The 24,609-nt window shown below is 57.3% G+C and overlaps 1 protein-coding gene across 2 annotated transcripts in view; it reads left to right on the top strand.

Moving 5' to 3' along the window:
* The window catches only part of EDAR (ectodysplasin A receptor), a 58,169-nt gene that overhangs the window by 30,801 nt on the left and 2,759 nt on the right, over positions 1-24,609 (top strand). Inside the window, exons 2-11 of one of the 2 annotated variants that reach the window (XM_088841402.1) lie at positions 9,330-9,398; positions 9,923-10,045; positions 10,478-10,659; positions 14,340-14,425; positions 19,949-20,035; positions 21,277-21,402; positions 21,480-21,554; positions 21,661-21,733; positions 22,369-22,528; positions 23,822-23,882. In XM_088841402.1, coding sequence (XP_088697528.1) covers positions 9,348-9,398; positions 9,923-10,045; positions 10,478-10,659; positions 14,340-14,425; positions 19,949-20,035; positions 21,277-21,402; positions 21,480-21,554; positions 21,661-21,733; positions 22,369-22,528; positions 23,822-23,882 — 1,024 coding nt within the window. In that variant the 5' untranslated portion in view covers positions 9,330-9,347. Of the gene's footprint in view, positions 1-9,311; positions 9,399-9,922; positions 10,046-10,477; positions 10,660-14,339; positions 14,426-19,948; positions 20,036-21,273; positions 21,403-21,479; positions 21,555-21,660; positions 21,734-22,368; positions 22,529-23,821; positions 23,883-24,609 lie in introns of those variants that run through there. The other variant, XM_088841401.1, reaches the window with a different exon arrangement.

Here is a 24,609-nt window from a genome sequence, read left to right as displayed (position 1 = left end):
GCACTGTTGTAAGCACTTTAATCCTTGCATTCTGAGTACGTCCTATTCATATCGTAGTTTTACTAATGAGACAACCATGGTGCAGAAATGATTAAATTATCTGCCCAGAGTCCCACAGCTTGTAAATGATGGAGCCACACCTGGGACCCAAATCCTTCCCGCACAGGGACAGTTTGCTTTGAAGGAACCCCCACCTCACCCACAGAGGGAGTAATAGCCACATTAGGGTAGAGACAGAAGTGTGTGGGCTTCCCTGGTGGTCCTGTGGGTAAGACTCGGAGCTCCACCAGAGGGGGGATGGATTCCATTCCTACTTGGGGGAACTAGGATTGCACATGCCATGTGGTGCAGCCAAACAAGCCAATAAACAGGCAGTAGTGTGGGTCCTGTAACCGAGATTCTCGTGGTCACAGACTGCTTTAAGTTTTCTCAAAGCAAACACACTGCTTCAGAGCAGAGGTGGGTTTGCTCACTGTGGCTGGATAGTAACTGCCCATGTGTCCCCAGGTAACCTCAGTCCATACAGGTTTCAAATTTAAAACCCTCCCACATACATCCACCCCCTGAGGAGAGGCAGGTGGGGACCCCTGTGCCCCCAGCTCAGGCCTGAGGGGAAGACGTTCGCGCCAGGCCACAAGTCTCAGCCGGGCTGCTCTGAGTACAGCCGCCTGCAGGGGTCAGAGTGCCCGTGGGTCCCACTTGGCCTGGATGAGCTGGGACCATGACTGTGGCCTCGGAGGAAGGAGGTGCTGGGTGGCAATGAGACAGCAGAACCAGACAGATGGACAGAACGGACAGACACCCCAGCAGGACTCGGGCTCCTGCAGCATCAGCCAAGGAAGCCACACGGCTGTTCTGCTTAGAATCGGGGCGCATGGCGGCAGTCCCCCCAGGCCTGGGGCAGCTCCTCACATCCTGGCGAGCGACTGCCTGTCTCAATTGGCGATGCCACCACCTCCAGAGTCTCTAAAAGGACTGTCAAGACTAGGACACTGACCCAGCTCCTCGCCTCGGAGCAAGGACAGGCTGGGACACGCATGCACACGGGGAAACTGCAAGTGACTCTGTTTCACATGATGTGTAGTTTAACCCCACAGGGATGAGCCAGATGGGGACAGGGGGCTCTGGCAAGCCCATGGCCCATGAGGCTGTGACCTCCCTCCGTCCCCACAGCCTCAGGGGACTCCTGGCTGACCCAGGGGAACTTTCGCTGGGTCACCTTCTCCAGCACCCATCCCTGAACAATGGGAAGAGTATGAAAAATGACTGCTCTCAAACTGGCAGAACAAGCCCCGGAGTCTGACAGGAAGGAAACAAGTTTACAAGCTCCTGGCTTCATGCTGGGGCTCGACACAGGGGCAGCTAGACTGGATGTGGGGCACCTCCCCTCCAGTACTGCCCCCACCCGCCCTGGCACCATCCACCTCTGCCCCAGCCCGGCTGCACCCACGTGTTCACATCAGCTGGACTGAGACAAGACTGCTCGCAGCAAACAAGCAAACACCCCCACCTGCTAGGGGTCCTCTCGCCCCGTCATCCTCAGGGGTCTTGGGAGTCCCGGGTGTCAGGCATCAGGGGAGCTGGCACCTCGTCCGAACAAGAAGGACTAGGATACATTGGAACCAAATGCTCCCCAATCTTCAAAGGGCTGGGGGTGGGGAGGGTCATGGCAAAGACCCACCAAGGGAGGCCAGGGGATGCCGACTCCATCACCCCAACTCCTAAGCCTCATCCGGCCCTGGGGACAGCTGTCTGGCTCTCATGGGACCCCAGAAGTTAGATGAAACCAAGTCTACGTTGAACTGACTTGGCCCTCGGACCTACCCTGCTCCAGCCATCCCACCCCCTCCCTGTGCCCCCAGGACTCCTGGCAGAAGGAGAAACAGACCTGGTTTGGTGGGCCGCGGCTTTGCCACCTCTGTGTGACCTCAGGCAAGCTGCTCAACCTCTCTGAGCCTCCACTGGCTCAGTGAGTCAAGTGGGGTCCCTTAAGTGCCAAATTCCAACTCTGGGGGGGTGAAACGAAGCGTGAGTGAGGCTGAGTCTGGCCACTTGGCACTCCACTCACCCTGCACAAAGGCTCCAGTCCCCAAACACGGGTGTCTGAAGAAACCCACAGAGGTTTCTCTGCCCTTGTGGTTTCCACCAGATGCCAGCTTATGGGGCTGCGGCTTCCCATCACCAGAAGCTCCAGTCTCCAAGGAGAGAGACATCCCCACAGTGCCTTTGCCCTCTAGGACCAGGCTGCCCACCCCGCCAGCCAGGCTTTCTTCTCTGCGGGACACGCGTTCATCCCCCTGCCGGGTGAGGGCCCCAGACGGCTCAGGACGCAGGGCTCTGTGGAGGAGGGGCTTATGCCGGAGCAGGGCTCTCTGCCCTTACTGTCTGTCCACGGAGCCTGGGAGGTGTCCTCGGGCTTCCCTGACGTTTCCCTCCTGCCAGCCTTCCCTTCTCCGGGCTCACGGACGGTGTGGGGACGGGTACAGGGTTGCTTGGGGAGCCAGAACCCACAGTGGCATATCTGCAGGGATCAACAGGCCATGGACACAGTGATAAAGGGGCATGGTGATGAAGGGTGCTGTGATGAAGGGGCACGGTGATGAGGGGTGCTGTGATGAAGGGGCACGGTGATGAGGGGTGCTGTGATGAAGGGGCACGGTGATGAGGGGTGCTGTGATGAGGGGTGCTGTGATGAAGGAGCACGGTAAGGAAGGGGTGCGGGAAGGCCTCCCGCAGGTGGAGGTTCTGTGTGCTCGGGTGGAGGCTGTGTGGTGCAGACCATCCAACTCGCCACCTGCCCGCTGGAAACGAGTGGGTTTGGCTGTGAGTTAATTGCACCCCATAAAGCTGCTTGCTTTTTGAAGTGCAGTCTCAACAACAAGAACATAAAAGTCAGTGCGGTGAACCAGAACTATGAGCCACTGTTCTGACGGCACACCGGAGTCTGATCATTTCCAACCCCGTCTCCGCTGTGCCTGTGCATGCGGGGCCCACCCTTGGTGACTGGGGGCCCTGACTCCCTCCCTCCACCTGGTGAAGCCCGGGGATGTCGAGAGCCTGAGTCAGACCTGTATGCCTCCCCGCACTAGGAACCCCTCTTTGTTGTCTGGGCTCCAGGCCTCAAAGGGAGGCACCAGGGCAGCGGGCTGGCCCTGCCCTCGCCGCCCCCTGCCCTTCAGGCCACTGTCAGGGGACCCCGGAGGCTTCTGCCACCCAGGTGGGAGCTGCCTAATTACCAGGATAACATCCTGGAGTGGGAGCCAGCTGAGGTTCCCTCCGGGTGAATAGTAACAGCAGTGGTTCAGCTCCTTCTTGCTGCCTCCTGCTGGTGCTGATTTAGAAGCTAATGATTCTGGTGCCAATGGATTATTTCCTTCAATTTCCTCTACTTAACGGGTCTCTTACATCAAATTAGTGTCTCTCATTTGGCTGGTGTGGTTGGGATTCCAGGGTCTGTGTCCACAAATGGTCTACTGCATCCATGATTTGGTTGTGCTGTTGAGCTGAGCTGCTGTGGCCAAGCACCACCTTCCAGGGGTCCAGGCACAGCAGAAGCTGGACTTGCAGGGGTGAGCATGGGGTAGCTTGTAGGGGGTGGGGGAAGGTGGGCTGGGAGGGTCATCTTTCCAACATCACTGAGCAAAGGACGGAGGACAGTGAGCTGGGGGGGGCCTGCACAGGGGTCCCTGGGCACAGGGCGATAATAATACTCCGCTTCCTGAAACGCAGTGCAGGAGATGGCTCGCAGTCCACGGCTAAGACAGGAAGCGAGAGTAGTGACCCTGAGCTGCTGTCCCTCCTCCTTGCTCTTTGCCTTTGCAGGGCGTCCTCCCTTCTCTGGGCCTAGGGCAGCCTTTCTGATCTCCCCACACACGATATCCAAAAGCACCCACAACTTACTCCCTTTGTTGTTGTCAGTCACTAAGTCCTGTCTGACTCTCTGCGACCCCACGGACTGCAGCACGCCAGGCTTCCCTGTCCTTCACCATCTCCCAGAGCTTGCTCAAACTCATGTCCATCAAACCATCTCATCTTCTGTCACCCCCTTCTCCTCCTGCCTTCAATCTTTCCCAGCATCAGGGTCTTTTCCAATGAGTTGGCTCTTACCATTAGGTGGCCGAAGTATTGGAGCTTCACCTTCAGCCTCAGTCCTTCCAATGAATATTCAGAGTTGATTTCCTTTAGGATTGACTAGTTTGATTTCCTTGCTCTCTAAGAGACTCTTAAAAGTCTTCTCCAGCACCACAGTTTGAAAGCATCAGTTCTTAGCTGCTCAGCCTTCTTTATGATCCAACTCTCACATCTGTACATGACTATTGGAAAAACCACAGCTTTGACTATATGGACCTTTGTCAGCAAAGTGATGTCTCTGCTTTTGAATACTCTGGCTAGGTTTGTCATAGCTTTCCTTCCAAGGAACAAGTGTCTTTTAATTTCATGGCTCCAGTCACTGTCCACCGTGATTTTGGAGCCCAAGAAAATAAAATCTGCCACTGTTTCCATTTTTTTCCCATGTAGTTGCCATGATGTGATGGATCCGGATGCCATGGTCTTAGTTTTTCCAGTGTTGAGTTTCAAGCCAGTTTTTTCTCGCTCCTCTTTCACCTTCATCAAGAGGCTCTTTAGTTCCTCTTTGCTTTCTGCCATAAGGGTGTCATTTGCATATCTGAGGTTGTTGGTATTTCTCCCGGCAATCTTGATTCCAGTTTGTGCTTCATCCAGCCTGGCATTTCCCATGATGTACTCTGCATGTAAGTTAAACAAGCAGGGTGACAATATACAGCCTTGACGTACTCCTTTCCCAATTTGGAACCAGTCTGTTGTTCCATGTCCGGTTCTAACTGTTGCTTCCTGACCTGCACACAGCTTTCTCAGTAGTCAGGTCAGGGGGTCTGGGATTCCCGTCTCTTGAAGAATTTTCACAGCTTGTTGTTGTTTGTTGCTTATTCCCTACCTCAGTGTTTATCTCACGGTCAACCCAATTGTGGGGCATCATCTGGCAGGGAGGGTCTTCCCAGGTAAAGAACCCATCCGCCAAATGCAGGAGATACAAGAGATGTGGGTTCAGTCCTTGAGTCAGGAAGATCCCCTGGAGGAGGAAATGGCAACCCACTCCAGTATTCTTGCCTGGAAAATCCGATGGACAGAGGAGTCTGGGGGGCTACAGCCCTTGGGGCTGCAAAGAGTTGGGCATGACTGAGCGACTGAGCACACATGTATACCTGTCAGGCATCGTGTCAATTTGTGGTTCAGCCTAGTCTAGAGGAGATGTTCAATAAGCATTGCATGGGTGGATGGATGGATGGACAGATGAATGTGGATGTGGAAGACAGATGATGCATATTTAAGTGCTAGAGAGCAGTTGCTATTACGCTTCAACAAAATTTCGTGCTTATATGAGTACCCTTGGAGAAGGAAATGGCAACCCACTCCAGTACTCTTGTCTGAAGAATCCCATGGACAGAGAAACCTGGTCGACTACAGTCCATGGGATCACAAAGAATCAGACATGACTGACGCAACTTAGCACACATGCACGCACAAGCATCCTAGAAAAACCTGCCTTCTGTAGTATAAAGCAATGTATTTTAGTTAAAGCAGCCTTCCTGATTTTACTCTGGAAATGCTTTCCCTCGATTGTGATAAGGCAGTAAAGTAGGGACTTTTTTAAAAGCTTCACCAGGCTCATCAGCTGTTGTAAGATTCTTTCAGCTGTGAGGCGTTAAGTGAAACAAATGAATAGAGCTCTGTGAGCACAGCTCTTGCAGCAGGAGGTCTGCACAGAATCACCGCCCTCCCGCTGAACTTTCTGGCTGGATAAATCCTGGCCACATTCAACTCATGAGCTTCCTGCTCCGGGTCCAGCCCCGCTTCCATCTCTGCACACACACACAGGCTCCTGCTGAATGACCAAGGAGCTTCTAAGAAGCCCAAAACGGGGTTGATGATCATAATGGCAATGCTGGTGTGAACTTAGGGAACTTCTGAGGCTATGGCTGTGCACAGCACCTCGGGGATAATTACCATGGTCGCTGGTCTGTACGTAAGAAAATAAAAGCAAACAGGAAAAGCTGAGCCACATAGAAACACAGAAATATGAACAGAAATGTCCAGAATACGGTTTCGTTGCTCTTCCTGACTCCCTGGGTTCTGGAGAGCTAATGCCCAGTGGGAATTGAGACTGTGATGTGCCTGTCTGTGTTAGCAAGGGTCCTTTGGTACCAAAGCCACAAGGGGCCAAAAGTTAACGCACACTTCAGGCATTGCATTTACTCCATGTGTGCAAGAATATCTATTTTCTGAATATTATTTCAATTAAAATGAACAAATGAAGCTAGGGCACTTATTTTAATCTTTCAGCTCAAGTAACCAGCTTCTTTGTCAACTTCCCCTGGGGAAGCCTGATGGGCTGGACCTTCTGTGGTCTCTTGGTCCTCCATGTGGGTTTCTCCAGCTCCTGCCCACTCGGCGGCCCTCCCCCGCTGCCTCCTGTGTGGTCCACTCAATCCCTACCTGCCTGAAACTCCTGCTTGCATGTGAGAGCCCACCAACCCTGACCTCTGTTAACCTCGGAAGAGACAATGGCAAGTGTTACACCCATATCCTCTGATGAGCACCCGATGGCCACCTGATGCATCCGTGGCCCACAAGCTGAATGAGAAGCAGAATCTGGGGCCCTCTGTCTGTCCTGAGGCAAGTCTGGAGGTGCAGTCAGGAGGTCCCTGAGGGAACAGCCTCCAGCAGAGAAGGGGAGGCCTTGGACCTCAAGATGATTACACACAGGTGTTTCCACAAATGTGATTCCTACGTCACGAGATAATGTGGACACCGCCTGCCACCTGGTGACCTACTGGAGGCTGCTTACCTGTCAGAGTCCTCAGGTCTCACCAAGATGTGGTATGAATGCCTCCAGTGGTCCCCTCCTGCCTGCATCCCGTTCAGCCCCTCACCCTCCATCTCTCTGGGGTCCCTCTCAAGAGTCTCCGGCCTCGGCCTCTTCCTGACCGCCATTTCCTCCCAGTCTCGTCGTGGGGGTCATGGGAAAGTGGCTCCTACGATTTCACTCATGTCCCCAGTTGTCCAACCCCTGAGGCTGGCAGGTGCCTGTGATGCTCCCACCTGGCAGCATCAGTGAGCCAGGAACCTATTGGAGTTTCCGGAAAGCCCTGCACCAGGCAGGACGGGACCCCTGGGATGCCCCTGGAGGCAGGTCCTGCCAACAGGATTCACAGCCCAAGCAGCAGAAAGTCCTGGTGGCTGAAGAGCCAGGACACTTCCTGAGCGGCTGCCCCCTGCCAATGCCCCCGACCCCGACTCCAACTCAGCCCCTGGACCAGGGTGAGAGGAAGCGTGCCATCTCTGGCCTTCAGGAACACTTTCACCCTGGGCCCTGCTCCTGGTCTGCTGCTCCCTCGGAGCCCAGCACTGCTCTGAAGAGGAAAGCTCAATTGCTTCGCGCCCAGCGCCCCCTCATCTGAGCAGCCCCCCACACCCTTGACCTGTACATGAGGCCCAGGAGGCCCAGCTTCACCCACGGGGCCCAAGTGTGGCTCGAGCCTTGGTCCTGGTTGATCTTCACATCCACAACTGTAGTGCGAGCCTCCTGCATCAGCAGATCCTGGACCTGGGAAGGTGGTGCTGCTCCCTAGAAAGCGTCCCAAACCCGGGAGGAGAGGCCAGGGCTCAGGCTGGTCACCAGGGTACCCACAGCCCCTCCAGGGCACCTGGCGATACTCAGGCCACCTGGCTGTAATCCTGGCCCCGCACATGCCCTCCTTCCTGGGGAGTCACTGTGGATGACAGAAATGCAGTGAAACCACAGGCTCGAGTTTGTTTCTCATTCACGTGTTGCTCTTCCAGGAGCCTGGACAGCCCTGAGCTACACCGGCCCTCTGGGTTTATAGGGAAGCCCTCCCAGGCGCAGCTATAATTAGAAGTCAACTGAGGCAGAAACCCCAGCCTGGTCCTTGGCAGGGTTCCAGGTCTGTTAATTTAGGAAATCCACTCTCCTGACCCCGGCCGGCTGCCCCGGGGTTGATCCTAAGTTCCGGCCTTTGTGTACACCTTTCTCTGCCCACCTGGCAGGCACAGGCCCGCCTCCCCACTCCCCGCCTGCCCCAGCTTGCTCCTTGCTGGAAGGAAAACACCCAGGAGTTCACTGCTGGGTGGCTGGCGCTTTCATCTGGTCCCGTCTACTCGGGGTTTCCCACCGTAGACACAGTTCTGAATGCAGGACTGTGTGTGCGGGGGAGTGAAGAAGGCAGGATTTGTGTCACGAGATTCCGGAAAACTAGCCCCTCCCCAAAGCCACCTGACACTACTGGGGTGAGAGGCCAACAGGGGTGCCATCCGGAAAGATCTTGGGCCCCAGGGCCCTGTCTCCATCCCCCCTCTTTCCCTGGCATCCCAAGCAGTGGGTGGGGGGCATCCTCCCCAAACCTTGCAGCCTTTCCTGCTGGTCAGAGTTCACGTGTACGCCCCTACTTCCTGGAAGGGATAGCTCCCCACAGCCTCCCTCAATCTGAAGTCACTCCTGCTTCCCCCTGCCCCAACAAAAAGTCATTGTTGAAAAGCCAGTGGCTGTCCCTACAGACCTGCTGTGTGTGTCAGGAACTTTACAGACAAAGCGGAACCCTGGGCTGAGGCCCTGGGATCGCGATTGTCAGAACAACGAAAAAGCACCAACTCTCACAGCCCCACCTGCACCTTGTGGAGCCCATTAGCAAGGGGAGGCCCCAGGCTGAGAGGCTGGTGGATTCAGACACCTCTCCCGGGGACCAGCATCCCACTGGGTGCTTCTCCCAAACGCCTTCCTGAGCATAGTCCTGAGGGTTTAGACAGAAGGTCCAGCTGCCCCACCCTCCCCTGACCCCCAGCTTTCTCCTACAGTGACTTGTGGCCGCTTTTCTTCTGGGGCCGTGGGGACCCTGCACTGTAGACATGAGGTCCCCAGAACGGGAGCAGGCCCAGAGCATCAGGGCTGTGGCTCAAGCCATCTGCTCTGTCCTGGGTGGGGATTTCCGTAACCAACGATGGGGACTTGGGTGGGGGCGACCTTGGGGACTTAGCTAGGCCAGCTGGCCTGGAGTCTGAGTCACTGGTTGATTCTGGAAGCTTCTCCTCTACCCCAGCATCAGAACAGGGTGTGCTTTTGTCAGGAATTCAAACCCCGAGTACAGGTGGGACAGCAGTGGCCCAAGTGTGGCCACCGGGGAGCAAGTGGCCTGGGCTCAGCTTAAAACCTTCTGGGAGGCCCCGCAGACTGAATGTGAGGCCGGGCAGGGACTGGGGTCCCGAGCAGCCCCCTGCTGATGAAGTGTGTCTTTCAGGTGACCCCTCGGGACAGGATGGCCCACTGGGGAAGCTGCACAGGGATGGCCTGGCTGCCTGTTCTGCTGGTAAGTAGCTGGGGTGCCCGTGCCCCAGGGTATTCCTAGTGGGACCATGTCCCTCACTAGCCATGTCCCTCTCAGCCTGTCTGTGCAGCAGCCATGCGGTGATCACAGCCGCCGCCCCCCTTCACCGGGCTCTCCGGGGCAAAGCCCTGCAGCCCCCAGCCAGAGGCAGTCACTGTACTCAGAGCTCCCCTCACCCGGCTCTACGGTCTGTGTGACGGTGCCCCGCCCAGCGCACCTGGGCCGAGCTCCAAACCCTAGGCCATGGGACTGGGAATGTCAAGCCCGAGCTCCCGGTGAGCCGAGGCACCCGTGATTGGGGACTGCGGGAAGGGGCCTCCCCGGCTTTGAGGGGAGTCCGGGGAGCTCCCGGTGCCAAGCGTTTGGGATGGAGCCTCTGACTGCCAGGTCATTAGCTGAAGGGGTCCCCCCCAGGGTTCCTCCACCACAACCTCCAGGTGCTGACCAGAGACAGTGGGGGTCTCCAAGGGCGAGTGGAGGCCAAAGGAGCCCCTTCCTCGAGGCAGGCGTCCCTGGTGTGCTGGGCCGGTGCGGAGGAGGCCAGCTGTGGCGAGAATGAGTTCTACAACCAGACCACGGGGCTGTGCCATGAGTGCCCGCAGTGCGCGCCAGGGGAGGAGCCCTACCTGGTAAGCCCCGCCCCGGAGCGCGGGCCCGCGGAGGGCAGGGAGCGGCCGGATGTCCAGCCCGCCTGGCTGCCTGGGATGGACAGCCCTCCTCTGGGAAGAGCTCTGCACAGACCACCTGCTAAGTGCCGGGAACCTGAATGTGGCTGCAGTGTTTGGGGTCCTGGTGCCGAGTGTGCACTCCCAGGGCCGTCAGGCTGGCCGGATGAGTTTATCCTGGAGCCAGCAGGAGGGGCAGCATCAGACCGGTGTGGGCAGCGGGGACCCCGGGCTCAGAGCAGACGCGGGAGGGCTGCGGGCAGGACAGTCCATGCCCCGAGAGAGGAGATGCTGGGAGCAGCCGGTGCGCCGGCGCATAGGAAGCTCGGGGTCGGGTGGTGGCCGTCGTGGTGACGCAGCCGCTGACCCACCTGTGTCCCATCCTCCCCTGGCCAGTCCTGCGGCTATGGCACCAGGGATGAGGACTACGGCTGCGTTCCCTGCCCCGCGGAGAAGTTCTCCAAGGGCGGCTACCAGATCTGCCGGCGCCACAAGGACTGCGAGGGCTTTTTCCGCGCTACGGTGCTGACCCCGGGGGACACGGAGCGCGACGCTGAGTGTGGGCCCTGCTTGCCTGGGTGAGCTCCGTGCCGCCCTGCCCACGTCCCCCTCCCGGGCGTGGGTCCTGCGGGGAGGAGGGTCTCACATCTCCAGGTCTGGGAGAGGGGGGAAGCGGGGCACACGTCTCCTGGTGGGGGTCCCACCACCTTCCACCTGTGGGGCAGCCCACCTAGGCTCCATGTCTGTGTCCCTAAGTGGACCTCATCACCATAGCATCTCTGACCACCCAAATCAAGCGGATGTGTTGAATACTTAAAAGGAGACAAAACATGTGGAGTGAGGAAAGAAAAACCAAGATATTTTTGGTATTTTTAGTATTCTGGAAAAAAACTGAGGGTGAAAAGCTACTAATAGAAATATTTGTAATCAAAGCTATAGTGTTTTCAGTAGTCAAGTATGGATATGAGAGGTGGACCATAAAGAAGGCTGAGCAGCGAAGAACTGATGCTTTTGAACTGTGGTGTTGGAGAAGACTCTTGAGAGTCCTTTGGGCTGCAGGGAGATCAAACCAGTCAGTCCTAAAGGAAATCAGCCCTGAACATTCACTGGAATGACTGTTGCTGAAGCTCCAATACTTTGGCCACCTAATGGGAAGAACCGACTCATTGGAAAAGCCCCTGATGCTGGGAAAGATTGAATGCAGGAGGAGAAGGGGGCGACAGAGGATGAGATGGTTGGATGGCGTCACTGACTCAATGGACATGAGTTTGAGCAAACTCAGGGAGATGGTGATGGACAGGGAAGCATGGTGTGCTGCAGTCCAGGGCATCACATGGGGTTGCAAAGAGTCAGACATAACTTAGTGACCACTGAACGACAATAGAAATATTTGAGACATATGGTTCCTATAATTCCCCCACAATTCTGTTATGTGTCAAAGTCTTCCCATAAAAACCAAAGTACAATTAGCCTGAAAGACAGAATCTTCATTCAAGACAGTAGATTCCCCTTGGGAGGTGGAAAGTACAGCCCTGAAACCCGGTGACTGCCTCCCTCTGGTGGCCACACAACCTGTGCTATCAAGGGCTGCCTAGAGCAGTGGTGTAGGCTTCCTGGTGGTGATAATGGTGGAGGTGATGATGGAGGTGGTCATGGTGATGATGGAGGTGGTCATGGTGATGATGGAGGTGATGATGGAGGTGGTCATGGTGACGATGGAGGTGGTGGTAGAGTTGATGATGGAGGTGGTGGTGGAGGTGATGATGGAGGTAGTCATGGTTATGGTGGAGGTGGTCATGGTTATGATGGAGGTGGTGGTGGAGGTGATGATAGTGGTGGTCATGGTGATGATGGAGATGGTCATGGGGGTAATGGAGGTGGTGGAGGTGATGATGGAGGTGGTCATGGTGGTGATGGAGGTGGTGGTGGAGGTGATGATGGTGGTGGTCATGGCTGCAGCAGCATTTTGAACACTGCACCATATCTTGTAGCCGGCTTGTCACCTGTTATTCACCCCCTCCGAACCACTGTATTGAATTAAGAGGAGATAGAAAATAAGAATATATCCAAACAAGAGCACTGGGCATTAGTCTATAAGAAAAAGGAAATGCAGAAAGACCCTCCAAGGGAGAAACAAACTGAAAGTGAAAGCCCCTTTAACACAAGGAGCTATCTTAAGCTTGCAGAAAATGACCTCAGTTCAGATATGTTGCTAGGGAGCCTCCAATTCCACCACCATCTCTGCTGTTGACTGACCCCACCCCCAGTCTCTCCAGGTTCTGGTCTTTGGTTCAGACCCACTTCTTGAGCTGCAGACTTCTATGTCCAGGTATCTGTCTGACAAGCTCTGACACAGAGGATGAGCCAAACATATTTGTCAAATGGGTGGGAAAAAAAAAAAACCGTCTTAACAGTGAGCTGTCCACGTGCTTTCGTGTGGAGAAAGGCCGTCGAGGAGACCCAGGGACAGAGCCCTAGGAGGCCTCCCCAGTGTTGCCTCCCCCATGACAAACTCTCACTGATCGCGTCCACTCCCTGCGGGACCCCTAGGATGGGGTGAGGTTCATGGTGGCTTCTATCCGCCTGCTCAAGGGAGGGGAGCTTCCCTAGGAGCCCCCTGGGGAAGCAGGTTTTTGGGGAGAAGCTATGTCCCTGTGGATGTGGAGGAAGAGTCTAGAGGCCCCATCTGAACCTTAGTCTTGTCTTGGGTTCCTCATCTTAATCAACCTTTGAGGAACAGGAGAAGGAGGAAGAGAGAACTAGGGAAAGTCACAGTAGAGACCAGAGTGTAGGAAATCTGGGCTTTACAGAAAGACAAAGGGCCCCAGAGCTCTGTGTGAGTACCTGGCATTGCATCGAGGGAAACCTGCTGAAGCTGCTGAACAGGCATTCACACCCCTGTCCTCAAAGGACAGGCCAAGTGAGCCTTGAAAAGAAAAACCCAACAATTGGATGGTTCTGTGCACTGCAGGTACCAGAAACCACTGAAGGGTCAAATCCAGGCCCAGTTAGAGGATGCCCAGAGGGCTCCCAGAGGAACATGCTGGAACCTTGCAAACCTGGTCTTGGGGTCGTTCAGCTCATCACACTGCTAGAGCTGGGCACTGCTCAGAGGCCTCTCCCCAGAGGGGAGCTGCAGGGTGGGGAGCAGCCTCAAGCGGGAGCTTCTGTGTGGGACTCTTGGCCCCATGGACCCCTCCCCCACCTCCTTGAGGTGCCCAGCACAGGCTAGGGGGAGGAGTCAGGAGCGACCACCATCACCTGGAAGCTGTGCACCCTGAGCAGATGTTCCTGCAGCTGGCTCCCAGAGCAGCAGAGCGTACGTGTGAGAGCCTATGTGTAAACCTGCCTGGTGTGGCTCCTCTGGGGAGTGTTCCGAGATCAGCTAATTCCCGTTTACAAGATTCACAGGGTCTGAGGATAAAAGGCTCTTGAGGAAGGGCAGGCGGTGATGGTCACATCAGGGTTGCCGACGGTCCAGCCCTCGGAGGCTAGAGTCTAGGCCCCCCGCCCCCCCAGCCTCACCCTTATATCACGGGGCCAGACACACACGGCTAATAAACAAGAGATTAGAAAACAACCACAGGGAGACCCAGCAGAGGGCAGGGAGTTTTCATCTTGAGTCATATGAAGGGACAGCCCTGCCAGCAGCTCTTTACTCACTGACGTCTGCTGATGTGAACACCTCGAGTGTTTATAGGATGCGGGCCCAGAGAGGCCGAACCCTCTGGGAACTGGGGGACTTGAGTGGAAGCAGGCACAGACCTCTGGGAAGGCCCCGGGCGTGGCAGGGTCACGGCTGGCAGGCTGACATGGCAGGAGGAAGCTTCCTGGGTGTGAAGTCTTGTGGACAGCCGTACCTGAAGGCCTTGACCTTCCAGCAGAGAGATACAGCCCCATCGTGAGCTCACCAGGTGCCCTCACCTGAGGAGGAGGCAGGTGACTCTGGTTGTGACCTGGCTGCGTCTCAGGCCCTCTGCGCTGACCACCCGAGACAGGGCCAAGGTCTCTGCTGCAGCCATGCCCTCCAGCCAGCCCCACTCCATCCCAGTCAGCAAGCGTCCAGCTCTTCCAGGAGGTCCCAGGGGCCTGCCCATAACTCCGCCCAGCTGCAAGCTATGCTCTTGTTGGGGGGGGCACACCTCCTCCTTGGGGCATGCCCCCCCCGGTGCCTGGCTATGATAGAGAATAAGCCGTGGTCATGCCCATTCACCTGTCTGCTCTGTCTCCTCCCCTACCCTCCCCACCGCCTGCACAGCTACTACATGCTAGAAAACAGACCGAGGAACATCTACGGCCTGGTATGCTACTCCTGCCTGCTGGCACCCCCCAACACCAAGGAATGTGAGTGTCTGCCCCGTCCAAGGTCCTGACTCTGCCCTGACACCTCTCTTGACTTGGGAGCCATGAGCCGGCTCCGGACTGTGGGGACATAGAGATGCTCCCGAGGGCAGGTGGGTGGGCAGCAGGTCTCTGGGAGCGGGGAAGGGTTGGGTGGTAGAACCACACATCAGATGGGGTCTGACACCACTTGAGGGACCTCTGTGAGCCTGAGTTTTCTGGGGGTGCTAAAATCTGAACCATTCATCTCTTGCAATCCTGGCAAACACCCACAGCACCAATATGCTTTGCTGAGAACTGCAAAGTGCTCAGCAGTTCTAAGTTCTCACACACAATGTTTCAGCACGTGTTGAAGGGAAGCCTGTGGAGTGACCACAGGGCACGTGACATAAACAATGAGGCCCTCAGTTTGGCCGCACCTCCAGCTGCCTCCTTCCTGCCCTAACTCTGGTTTGATGCTCGTGGGTGCCTATTTAGGAGGAAGGGCTAGGGCCCCCTGCTTCAGAGAAGGTGGCGGATGGCCTCCTGGGTCTGTGGTCAGGAGACACGGACGAGGTGGGACAGGTGGACAGATGGAAGACAGGACGACTGGGAGGGAAGGGGGAGTCCGGTCCGGCACTGGGATCCCCCTCCCACTCGCGGGAGTTCCAGGGTCCACACTGGGGCCCTGCCCTCCTGGTTCTCCATGAGACCCTGCCCTCCCCATCTTCTCACGATATCTTGTCGAGACAAGACTCTTAGGAGGGTTTGCTTCCTAAAAGCACCAGGAGGAAGGGAGGAGGGCGAGAGGAGACAGTGGTGACTTTCCTGCCTTGAGATCCTCTGGGAGAGATGCTCTGGATGGCAGGGCCATGGGCGGCGGGGCTGTGGGGCAGGACTGACGCCGGCATGGAAGGCATTCCCTCCCTCCCAAAATCCTTAAGCAGATGAACCTGGCAAGGACAGTTTGTGGGTCTTTAAAGCTGAGCTTTCCCACCCAGCCAGATGCTAATTAATTCATAAATTAGAGGAGGCCCAGGTGACTCAGTGGTGTAGAACCTGCCTGCCAATGCAGGAGACACAAAAGATGCGGGTTCAATCCCTGGGTCAGGAAGATCCCTTGGAGGAGGGTATGGCAACCCACTACAGTGTTCTTGCCTGGCGGGCTGCTGTCCATGGGGTCACAAAGAATCAGACAGGCTAAGCAACTGAGCACACAGAGGCCCGGGGCTGCCCACAGGACGTGGTGCGGCCGGCTTCGATCCTGTCCGAGGGAGCTCTGGGACGCAATCTTGTCCTGGAAGACATTGAACACCCCTACCCACTAAGGATAGAATGTGGGGTTCATGCAGCTCCTCCCCACAGGCCTTCATCTAAAAGGTCACGGGGCCTGTGTCCTTATTCAGGCCAGACCGTGCTAGCCACCCGCAGCCAGAGAGCTCTTAGCCTGGGAGGAGCCCCCTTCTCTCCTCCAACATGAGGCCCATTGTGTGGGGAAACAAGCAGAGTCCCCGGCCCCCAGCCCATAATTAACAGCTTATCTAAAGAGCAGCCCCAGCCAGGCCCAAGAGCAAGCTCATGGGATCCGGTCCTGAAGGAGGTCAGCAAGGAAATGAGGCCGAGTCCAGGAACCTGGAGTCCCACTGGGCAAACTTGGAAGTCACCTGACCTCTGTTTATCCATCTGGGAAATGGGGCGATGCATTCAGCGAAGCTTCACAGGCCAGTGTGGGGAGTGGAGCCTGCTTGGGTCATGTTCTCCAGGATGGGCTCTGCCCCTCCCTCTGCTCTCACCTTCCATCCTGGGCTCCTGCTCAGGGGTCAGCAGACAGGCCTGAAAGGCTGACTGTGACCAACTGACCAGTTGCCGGGAGGCCCACTTGGAAAACCAGGGGTCAATCAGGTCTCTGGGCCCCGGGGCTGCCCTCCTGGGCCCAATGTCAGGGGTCCTGAGCCCCTCTGCCCCCCTCCTGGATACTGCCTCTGGTTGGACATGATCACCTGGGCTGGCCCCACGAGAAGTCAGTCCTGCAACACCCCAGGTTGCTGACAGTGGACCCTACAGATCACATGAGAGAGCGCGGCATGGACCCCACATCTCAGGGCTGGAGCGGCCAGGCCCCGAGAAGATGTCCTGAGGCCAGAGCCCTGGACTGCTCCCCCTTCCCAGTGTGCCGTAACCATTGGAGAAGTGCCGAGTGGGGCCTCGTGACAGCATCCACTCCTGGGGAGATCCTTGACTGGGCACAGCTTCCTCATCCACCTGCGCGTCCAGCGTTGTGGGCAAGAAGGTGCCCGAGGAGCCTGGTTCAAGGCAAGTTCACCGCCTGACAGCCTGTGGGCGGCATGGACAGGGCAACAGGCCCCTTCCTCTCTGGCCAGGGTCAAGGAGTGGCCGTTCCAGGGAAAGAGGCCTGGAGCCAAGTCCAGGAGCACCAGCGAGTCCATCCTCACGCCCCCTAGTGGTCCCATGAGGAGGTGCCGCCTGGGCCCCCATGGCCGGCTGAATTCCAGCTTTGCTGAGACTGTGTTTCTCTGCCAGTTGTGCACCTCTACTGCTCACTGCTGTCACGGGAATAGCAGCAGATCCCGGGGCCCGAGATGCATCCCCTGTGAGCAGGCAGGCCCTGATGGCTCTGCTATTGCCTCAGCCTCTGCACCAGGGTCACCCTGTACAAATCCATAAATTGTCCTTAGAAATCCAAACTGTTACCTACATGGAGGAGCCCAGGCTGGACTCTAATACAAACCATTGCCCACAGCCCGTGATGGTTAACAGACCAGGGGCCCCAGTGACTCCTGCGTCCAGCCCTGTGCCTGGTGCTCAAAGACCCCAGAGGACAGCGGATGACAGCTCACTGCCCCCCACCCGACCCTACCCCACCCCTCCATCCCCCAGCCAGCTCCTGACTCATCGCTGCTGAGTAGAACTTGCTCTGTTTGCAGACAGACCTTGTCTAGGCTCTCTGGCCTTGCCCACCCCAGTTACAATATGCCTCTCTTGGCTCCTTCAGAGCTGGGCTCCAAGAGGAAGCCTTGTGGACGGACGACAGACCCAGCGACCACTCAACTCCTAGGGACATTCTCACCTCAGCATCCAGCCCAGGAGACATGTGCTGGATGGACCGAAAGCCCCCGACACTGAAGACCCATGCTGGTGCCCAGTGAGCCCTCACGGGGCCGCACAGGGGCCAGCGGGACTGTCCTGAGGGCTCAGCCCACAGAGCTGCCCCCTGCCACACAGCACCCTTCACTGTCAGATGTGCTCAGAGTGGGCCTTGTGTCTGATCCCCTGAGGTCCGTGAGAAGCTCAGGGCTGAGCAGGCAACACCAGCTGGAGGCCCCTGGGGAACCACAAATCAGGGCAGAGGCCCAGCTGCCACCTGATGGGGAGCAGGCGCCCGAGGGCGCAGGGATGTGTCACTGTGTGCCAGCCCTGCCCATTGGGGGCAAAGGCATTTCGTAAGCCTGGCCGCTGGCAGCTCTGGCTGTCTCTAGACCACAGGTCTGGGCGCGTCTGTGTCCCCAAGCCTGCCACCGCCCCATGGGCAAGCCCAGCCGAGAGGGACAGGAACAGACAGAGACTAGAGACACCCACGCACAGAGACCACGGGCGTTTGTCTTCCTGCGATGCGGCTTCAGCCGCCTCAAGCCCCTCGAGCACACAGGTCGGCCTGGTTCCCGGGGAACAGTCTGCTTTTGAGAGGAAACTGGCTGGTGCTTGAAGCTGCGCTGCGAGAGAAGGCAGAATCAATTCAGTCCCGCTTAAATCTCATTTCAATTATGAGATGAATCGTAAACTGGGCGGTGGGTGGGGAAAAGGCTGAGGAACATCCCTCTGGGCTCTGGACACACGCAGGAACCCAGGAGAGGAGGAAAGACCCGCCCGGTGTCCCTCCTGACACTGTCCCTGCCACCTGCTGTCCCCTCGCTGCAGCCCCTACACGGGCTCCGGGCAGTCCTGGCAGGTCAGCGCCCCAGGCTCTGGGGATGTGAAGGGCCCACCATGGCCCCCACGCCCTCAGCCCTGCCCTCTTGTCAGGAGCTCTAAGACTCACCCAAAGGCCTGCCCTTGGCGGGCAGCGTGTGGAATGGGCCTCCCCGCTGTGTGTGGAGAGCTGGGGGCAGCCCCGACAGTGACAGAGGGCAAAGGGCAAAGGCCAGGAGCTCAGAGGGTGAAGGGGCTGGGCTACAGGAGCCAAAATCTCCAGCCAAGACACCTCTGGTCCAGACATCAGACCAGCCGGCAGCATTCCAAGGATGAGCAAGGCCACCCTGGTGGGGGGAGCGTGGTGGGGGGAGCGTGGCCACCCAGCAAGGCCATCCTGGTGTGGGGGAGCATCTGCCGGACCGTGCCCTGCCCTGCCCCCTCAATGCTCTCCAGGCACAGTTCATTTTCTAACAGAAGCATGGTCACTTGGGGGCGCTCCCCAGCCTGCCATCCTTCCTGGCCTCCACCCTCTGGTACCTGTAGTTTCCTGCTGGCTTTAAAAGGCGAGAAGATCAGTTCCCGGTCTGCTTGCTGGACATGGACAGATGTGTGGACGATTCAGCCGGGATTCTCCCCGCCACCACCCCTGGAGCTGTGATGTAGAAATTTGCTGTCCCCAGAGGCCCCATGGGGCACTGCCCAGGTCCAGGTCCCACAAGGCAGGGAGGGCTGGCCTTGGGTGTGGGGCTCACTGTCCCCACTCAGGCAAACCTGTGGCATGAATGTCCCCAGACCCAGAGAGAAAAGCAAGACAGGAGGAAACGTGAGAACAAGACCCTCCTTGTGTGTGTGCTAGGTTGCTTCAGTCATGCCCGACTCTTCACAACCCCAGGGATGGTAAACAAAACGAGATCCTCCCTACTAACCCAAACCTCAAGTCCTGCCTAAGAAAGGCCCACCATTGGGCACCGTGATAGGACAGCCTGCCTGTGGCTAAGCTGACCACAGAACCAGATTCCGAGTCACCTTTTCTGGGAGACACCTCTTACAATGGAGCCAAGTTTATGAATCACAGTTAAAGAGAAGGAAACCTCATTTCTGTTCTAACACCATTTGGTCACAACTATTTTGGAAATTTGTCAAAGGAAAATCCTGGAGAAAAATCCATCAAAAAATCAACTCTAGACCTCAAGGCTGTGGGTGAGGGTTGGTTCCAGCATCTCATGTTTCACTTCTCTCATGTTCTGATGTTTTCCCAATGTTTGATCATGAGTGTGTATTAAAAGTATTAAATGTCCATCCCTATTTGAGAACTGGTGTCCCCCCAAACTAACGTGCATACCTGCCCCTCACCTGCTCATGGGGACCAAGTCTGAATCTTGGACTGAGCAGGTGTGACCCTGCGTGTCCAGTGTAAGGAGCAAGGACCTGGTGAGGTCAGGGGCTCTCGGGGATGAAGGTGCCCCCAGCCCAGCCATTTCCTCATGAGGATCTTCCTCACGAGGACTCTGGATCCCTGGGGCCGGGGCTCCCCCCGGCAGCCTGCGCTCCGTCTCCAAGGCTGGGGCAATGGGGGTCTCTTGAGGGACCCACGATCGGTCACCACTGTCCCTGCAGGTGTGGGAGCTGCCTCAGGAGTTTCCGCCAACTTCCCCCGCACGCCCGGCAGCAGCACCCTGTCCCCGCCACAGCTCGCCCACAAAGGTAAGGGGGGCACAGGTGCCTGCCCTGGCGGGAGATGGGGGTGAGGGGAGACAGGTGACTAGCAGGATGGGACCTCCCACCTCCCTCACTTCCCTCATGTGACAACCACACTGGGGGTTAGTGATTTCTCTGTGAGAGGGGACCGGTCCCTCCACGGATGCTGGGATCATGGGGACCACGTTGGTGATCCAGGCACACGAGGTAGGGGCTGGAGGGAGGTCAGCCCCCTGGGCTTCGGGCCTGACTCAGATGAGCCTTGATGGCTTTAGGTAAACCTGCTGACCTCACATTTTACTCACCCCTGAGTCCTCAGGGGTGGGGCTGCAGGGTCCTGGCCTCACTTTATTTTGGAGCAAAATGGTGCTGGGCCCTCCCTCACACTGCTCCCACTCCGCCCAGCTTGAAAGCACCTTCGGGCCCAGGTCTTGGGCTCAGGCACCTTCAGAGTCCCAGGGCACAGCCCGCCAGCTGGACCCCTGCCCGCATCCATGCAGAGCATCAGGGCAGGGCCTCCACTGAGGCTCTAGACGCACTTCCTCCAAGACAGAGGTGGCACCCCACAGATGAAGGGAAGACACCAGGCCCACTCAGACCTGCCTTCAGGCACACCCCACCTGGGTGGGGGGGATGCATGCCCACTGCCCACTCAAAGCAGGAGACTTCCTCAAGGTCCAGACACCTGGACGGGGTCCCTTCCATCCGGGTGGGGTGCTGGATCCTGCTCGTTTCCCTCAGTAAATCAGGACAGGTCTCCCTTCCTGGGGAGATGCAGGCGGGGTGTCCCCATGCTGTCTCAGCTGGTGGGCCCTGATCATACAGAGCCCAAGGCCGCATGAGATGCTGGAACCAACCCGAGAGCCTACCCTTGGAGGCGATGCTTCTACCTGGCCTTTGCGGGGAAAAGTCTTGGACTAAACTGTCTTCAGGACAGTTTAGCTCGTGGACCCCCCTCCCTCCAGTCCACCTGCTGGGTCCCCAGAGAAACAGAACTTATGGCAAACACCCTGGGAGCAACCTCGGTGTCTGCCACTGCTGACCAGCATGGGGCCGGACTGGTGGTCCTGGTGTGATGCCAGAGCAGGTGTATAGGGCTCGGTGCTCGGGCGAAGCCAGCATTTAGAATTCCAATGGTCTGCTGGAGGGTTTGGTGGCGGTGGCAGTGCCACTGCTCACCGGGCCATAGCCTCGCTGGGCAGGGGGGCCTGATCCCGGGTCATGGCCTTCTCTCCTGACCACAGCAGAGCTCTCAGGCCAAGGACACCTGGCCACCGCCCTGGTCATTGCCATGTCCACCATCTTCACCATGGCCGTCGCCATCGTCCTCATCATCATGTTCTACATCCTGAAGGCCAGGCCGTCTGCCCCAGGTACTGCCCTGCCCCCACGCCCCTCACCAGTCTGCCTCCCGACGCCAGTCGGCCACTCATGCCCCCTGTCCCCTCAGCCTGCTGCCCCAGCGCCCCCGTGAAGAGCCCAGAAGCCCCCGTGAGCGAGGAAGAGGAGAAGAAAGAGGCCCAAGGTGGGCAGTTGGAGCCCGCAGTTGGAGGTGGGGGGCTGGAGCATGTCCCCCACCAACCCCTAAGGAGGCTGGGCCCTGACGCCCCCTCCCTCTCCCACCTCTACAGACAATGTGGTGATCTTCTCTGAGAAGGACGAATTCGAGAAGCTGACGGCAGCTCCAGCCAAATCGGCTAAAAGGTGAGTCAGGGAGGCAGCCCGGCTTTACTGGGGGGTCTTTGGGGTCCGAGCAGGAAGGGGAGCTGGGCCTGTGGGGGCCACAGGTTGGGGGTGGTGGCCCAGGGTTCTCAGTGCCTGTGCCCCTGCATGCTCTCCCCGGGACCTGAAACCGCTGGCTGTTGGCTCCAGGTCTCGGCCTCCAGCGGGCACTGGGTGGGGCTTGGTCTCTGCCACCCAGTCACCAGCACATACAGTTCTTTGTTCTTAAGTAAGTCTTCAGCCAAACCACAGGAAGTGAACAGAGTGCCTATAAGGTTGTTTCTCATCCGTGTGGAATGATTTTGGGAGCATGACTAGGGCCGTGGCCCTGGGCGAGGGACAGGGTGTGACTGGAGCCCACCTCCTGTGGGGTATCCCGAAGTCCCCCCTAAATGGGGTCCCCCTCACTCTGGGCATCTGCCAGACCTGGTGCTGCTGGGAGCCCGTCTGCTCGGTGCAGACTTGGGCCCGCAGAGCAGCGTCTCCCTACCTCGCGGTCTGTGCCCGAGCCTCTAGGGAAAGCAGGGACAGGTCTCGGCGCCCACGGTCTCCACCCCCTGGGGCAGCGGGCCAGGGCGGCTGGCACGGCGCCCTTAACTGTGGTCCTGTCTCTGCAGCGAGAATGACGCCTCATCAGAGAAGGAGCAGCTGCTGAACCGGAGCCTGGACAGCGACGAGGAGCCGGCCCCAGATGGGCAGGGCCCCCCGGAGCTGTGCCTGCTGTCGCTGGTCCACCTGGCCAGGGACAAGTCAGCCACTGCCACCCGGGCGGCCGGGGTAAGGCCCGCGCCCGACTCCCCACAAACGCCTCCTTCTGCTGAATGCACTCCGCCAGCTCTGGGGAGTTTCTCAGTTTCTCGCTTGGGCCCCCGCAGAAGACAGGTTCAGAATCTGAGACTGAAGACAGGGAAGTTAGTTCTCTTGTCATACAGCTTGAGAGAAGAAATAAAGAAATAGTGAGCCAAGAGAAAAAAGGTTAAATTGCTGGGAACAGCACAGGACAGCAGAGTCCCTTGTAAATGTATTGGAATAGGTCCAACCAGACAAGATGCACATGTGTGCACATGTGCGCGTACACGCACACACACACACACACACACAAAGTCTGCTGCCCAGAGGCTGGGAACAGCACAGGACAGCAGAGTCCCTTGTGAATGTACTGGAATAGGTCCAACCAGACAAGACGCACATGTGTGCACATGTGCGCGTACCACACACACACACACACACACACAAAGTCTGCTGCCCAGAGGCTGGGCGTGCACCGTGTGGGGGTCACTGTTCCCACCTGGGCCTGTTAGCTCTGCTCCTGGTATCACTTGTCACAGTGAAGGTGCCCAGTTGGATGCTGTGGTCGGATCTTGACAGGAATGTGCCCTGGTGCCCAGTTTACTGACCTCTGGGGGTGGGGGCTGTGGAGTTGTCCAAAGAGGGTGACTCCAAGGGGCCTTGTGCACCCGCCCCCCACCAGGCCCCCAGTCACCTGCCCTGTAGGGACAGCATTGCATAGCTCTGGCTGTGGAAACCCCACCTCCACCCCCTGGTGAGCTGGGCTGGAGGGTCCATCCTTCTGGAGAGACTGAAGCCAGTGAAGCCAGATGTGGCCTCTGGTTATCTGTGAGTCTGAATGTCCAGTGGAGCAGAGAAGCCCTGTGGACACTGAGGGCGCCGAGCCGGGTGACCCCAGGGAGGGCTTTCTTCTGTGAATGTGACAGACATTCTGGTGAGGATGTGGCTCAGCATTTCTGACACGGAATCAGGAAGGGGCCCCGCTGACATGGAGATGGGAGACGTGGGCCTGTGCTGCTGACACCCCCTTTCTAAAAATTCATACTCTCTTAACTTTTTTTTGGATTCCCTGGTGGCTCAGTTGGTAAAGAATCTGCCTGCAATGCAGGAGACCTGGATTTGATCCCTGGGTTGGGAAGATCCCCTGGAGGAAGGCATGGCAACCCACTCCAGTATTCTGGCCTGGACAATCCCATGGACAGAAAAGCCTGGCAGTCTACAGTCCATGGGGCCTCAAAGAGTTGAACATGACTGAGTGACTTTCACTAACTTTTTTCACAGATTCAGAGTCGAAGGAAGAAAATACTGGATGTGTATGCCAGTGTGTGTGGTGTTGTGGAAGGTAAGGGGAGGTGTGGGGCCCTGACTCCCCAGGGACCCTCCAGCACTCTGGGTGTCCCAGGAGAGGCTCAGAAGAACCCCCTCCCAAGTTGCTCATCAACTTGGGCGGTGGTGGGGGCAGGCCAACGGAGGTGTGGAGGGACGTGTGTTTCAGTTTCTTTTCTCTCTGCTGTTCAGGTGGGTGATGTCTGTTCTGCCGTCCAGCTCACTAACTCGTCCCTCTTCATTCTGCCATGGAGCTCATCCACTGAGCTTTAATCTTGATTGTTACCTTTTTCGGATCCAACATTTCCATTTGGTTCTCCTCATTTTCTATCTTTTGTTCAGGTTTTCTTTTTATTTTTCATTTGTTTCAAGTATGTTTGTAATTACATGTTGAAGCACTTTGATCACGACTTCTTTACAATCCTCGCCAGATAACCTAACATCTCTGTTATGCTTGTCGGCATTTACTGATGGTCTTTTTTCATGCATTTGAGGTCTTCCTGGTTCTTGGTGTGATGCGTGACTCTCTGTTGAAACTGGAACAGTTTCGCATGACACGCTGAGACTCGGGGTCTCATCTGAACCCTCTGTGTGGCTGGTTTCCTCTGACACACTTGGGCTGTGGAGGGGTATCCCCGTCACCCCCAGGTGGCTGTGGATCTTTGAGCCCAACCTGTGCAGGGGTGTGGGTGGACATCTGCTGCTCCGAGTGGTCTCCACCAATGCCATGGTGGCAGGGAGGC

This window comes from Moschus berezovskii, chromosome 11 (assembly GCF_049115385.1).
Source record: "Moschus berezovskii isolate FMDL1 chromosome 11, NW_MosBer_1.0, whole genome shotgun sequence".
Taxonomy (NCBI): Eukaryota; Metazoa; Chordata; class Mammalia; order Artiodactyla; family Moschidae; genus Moschus; species Moschus berezovskii.
Note: the sequence above shows the minus strand (reverse complement) of the source record. Positions and strands in the feature narration are given on the sequence as shown.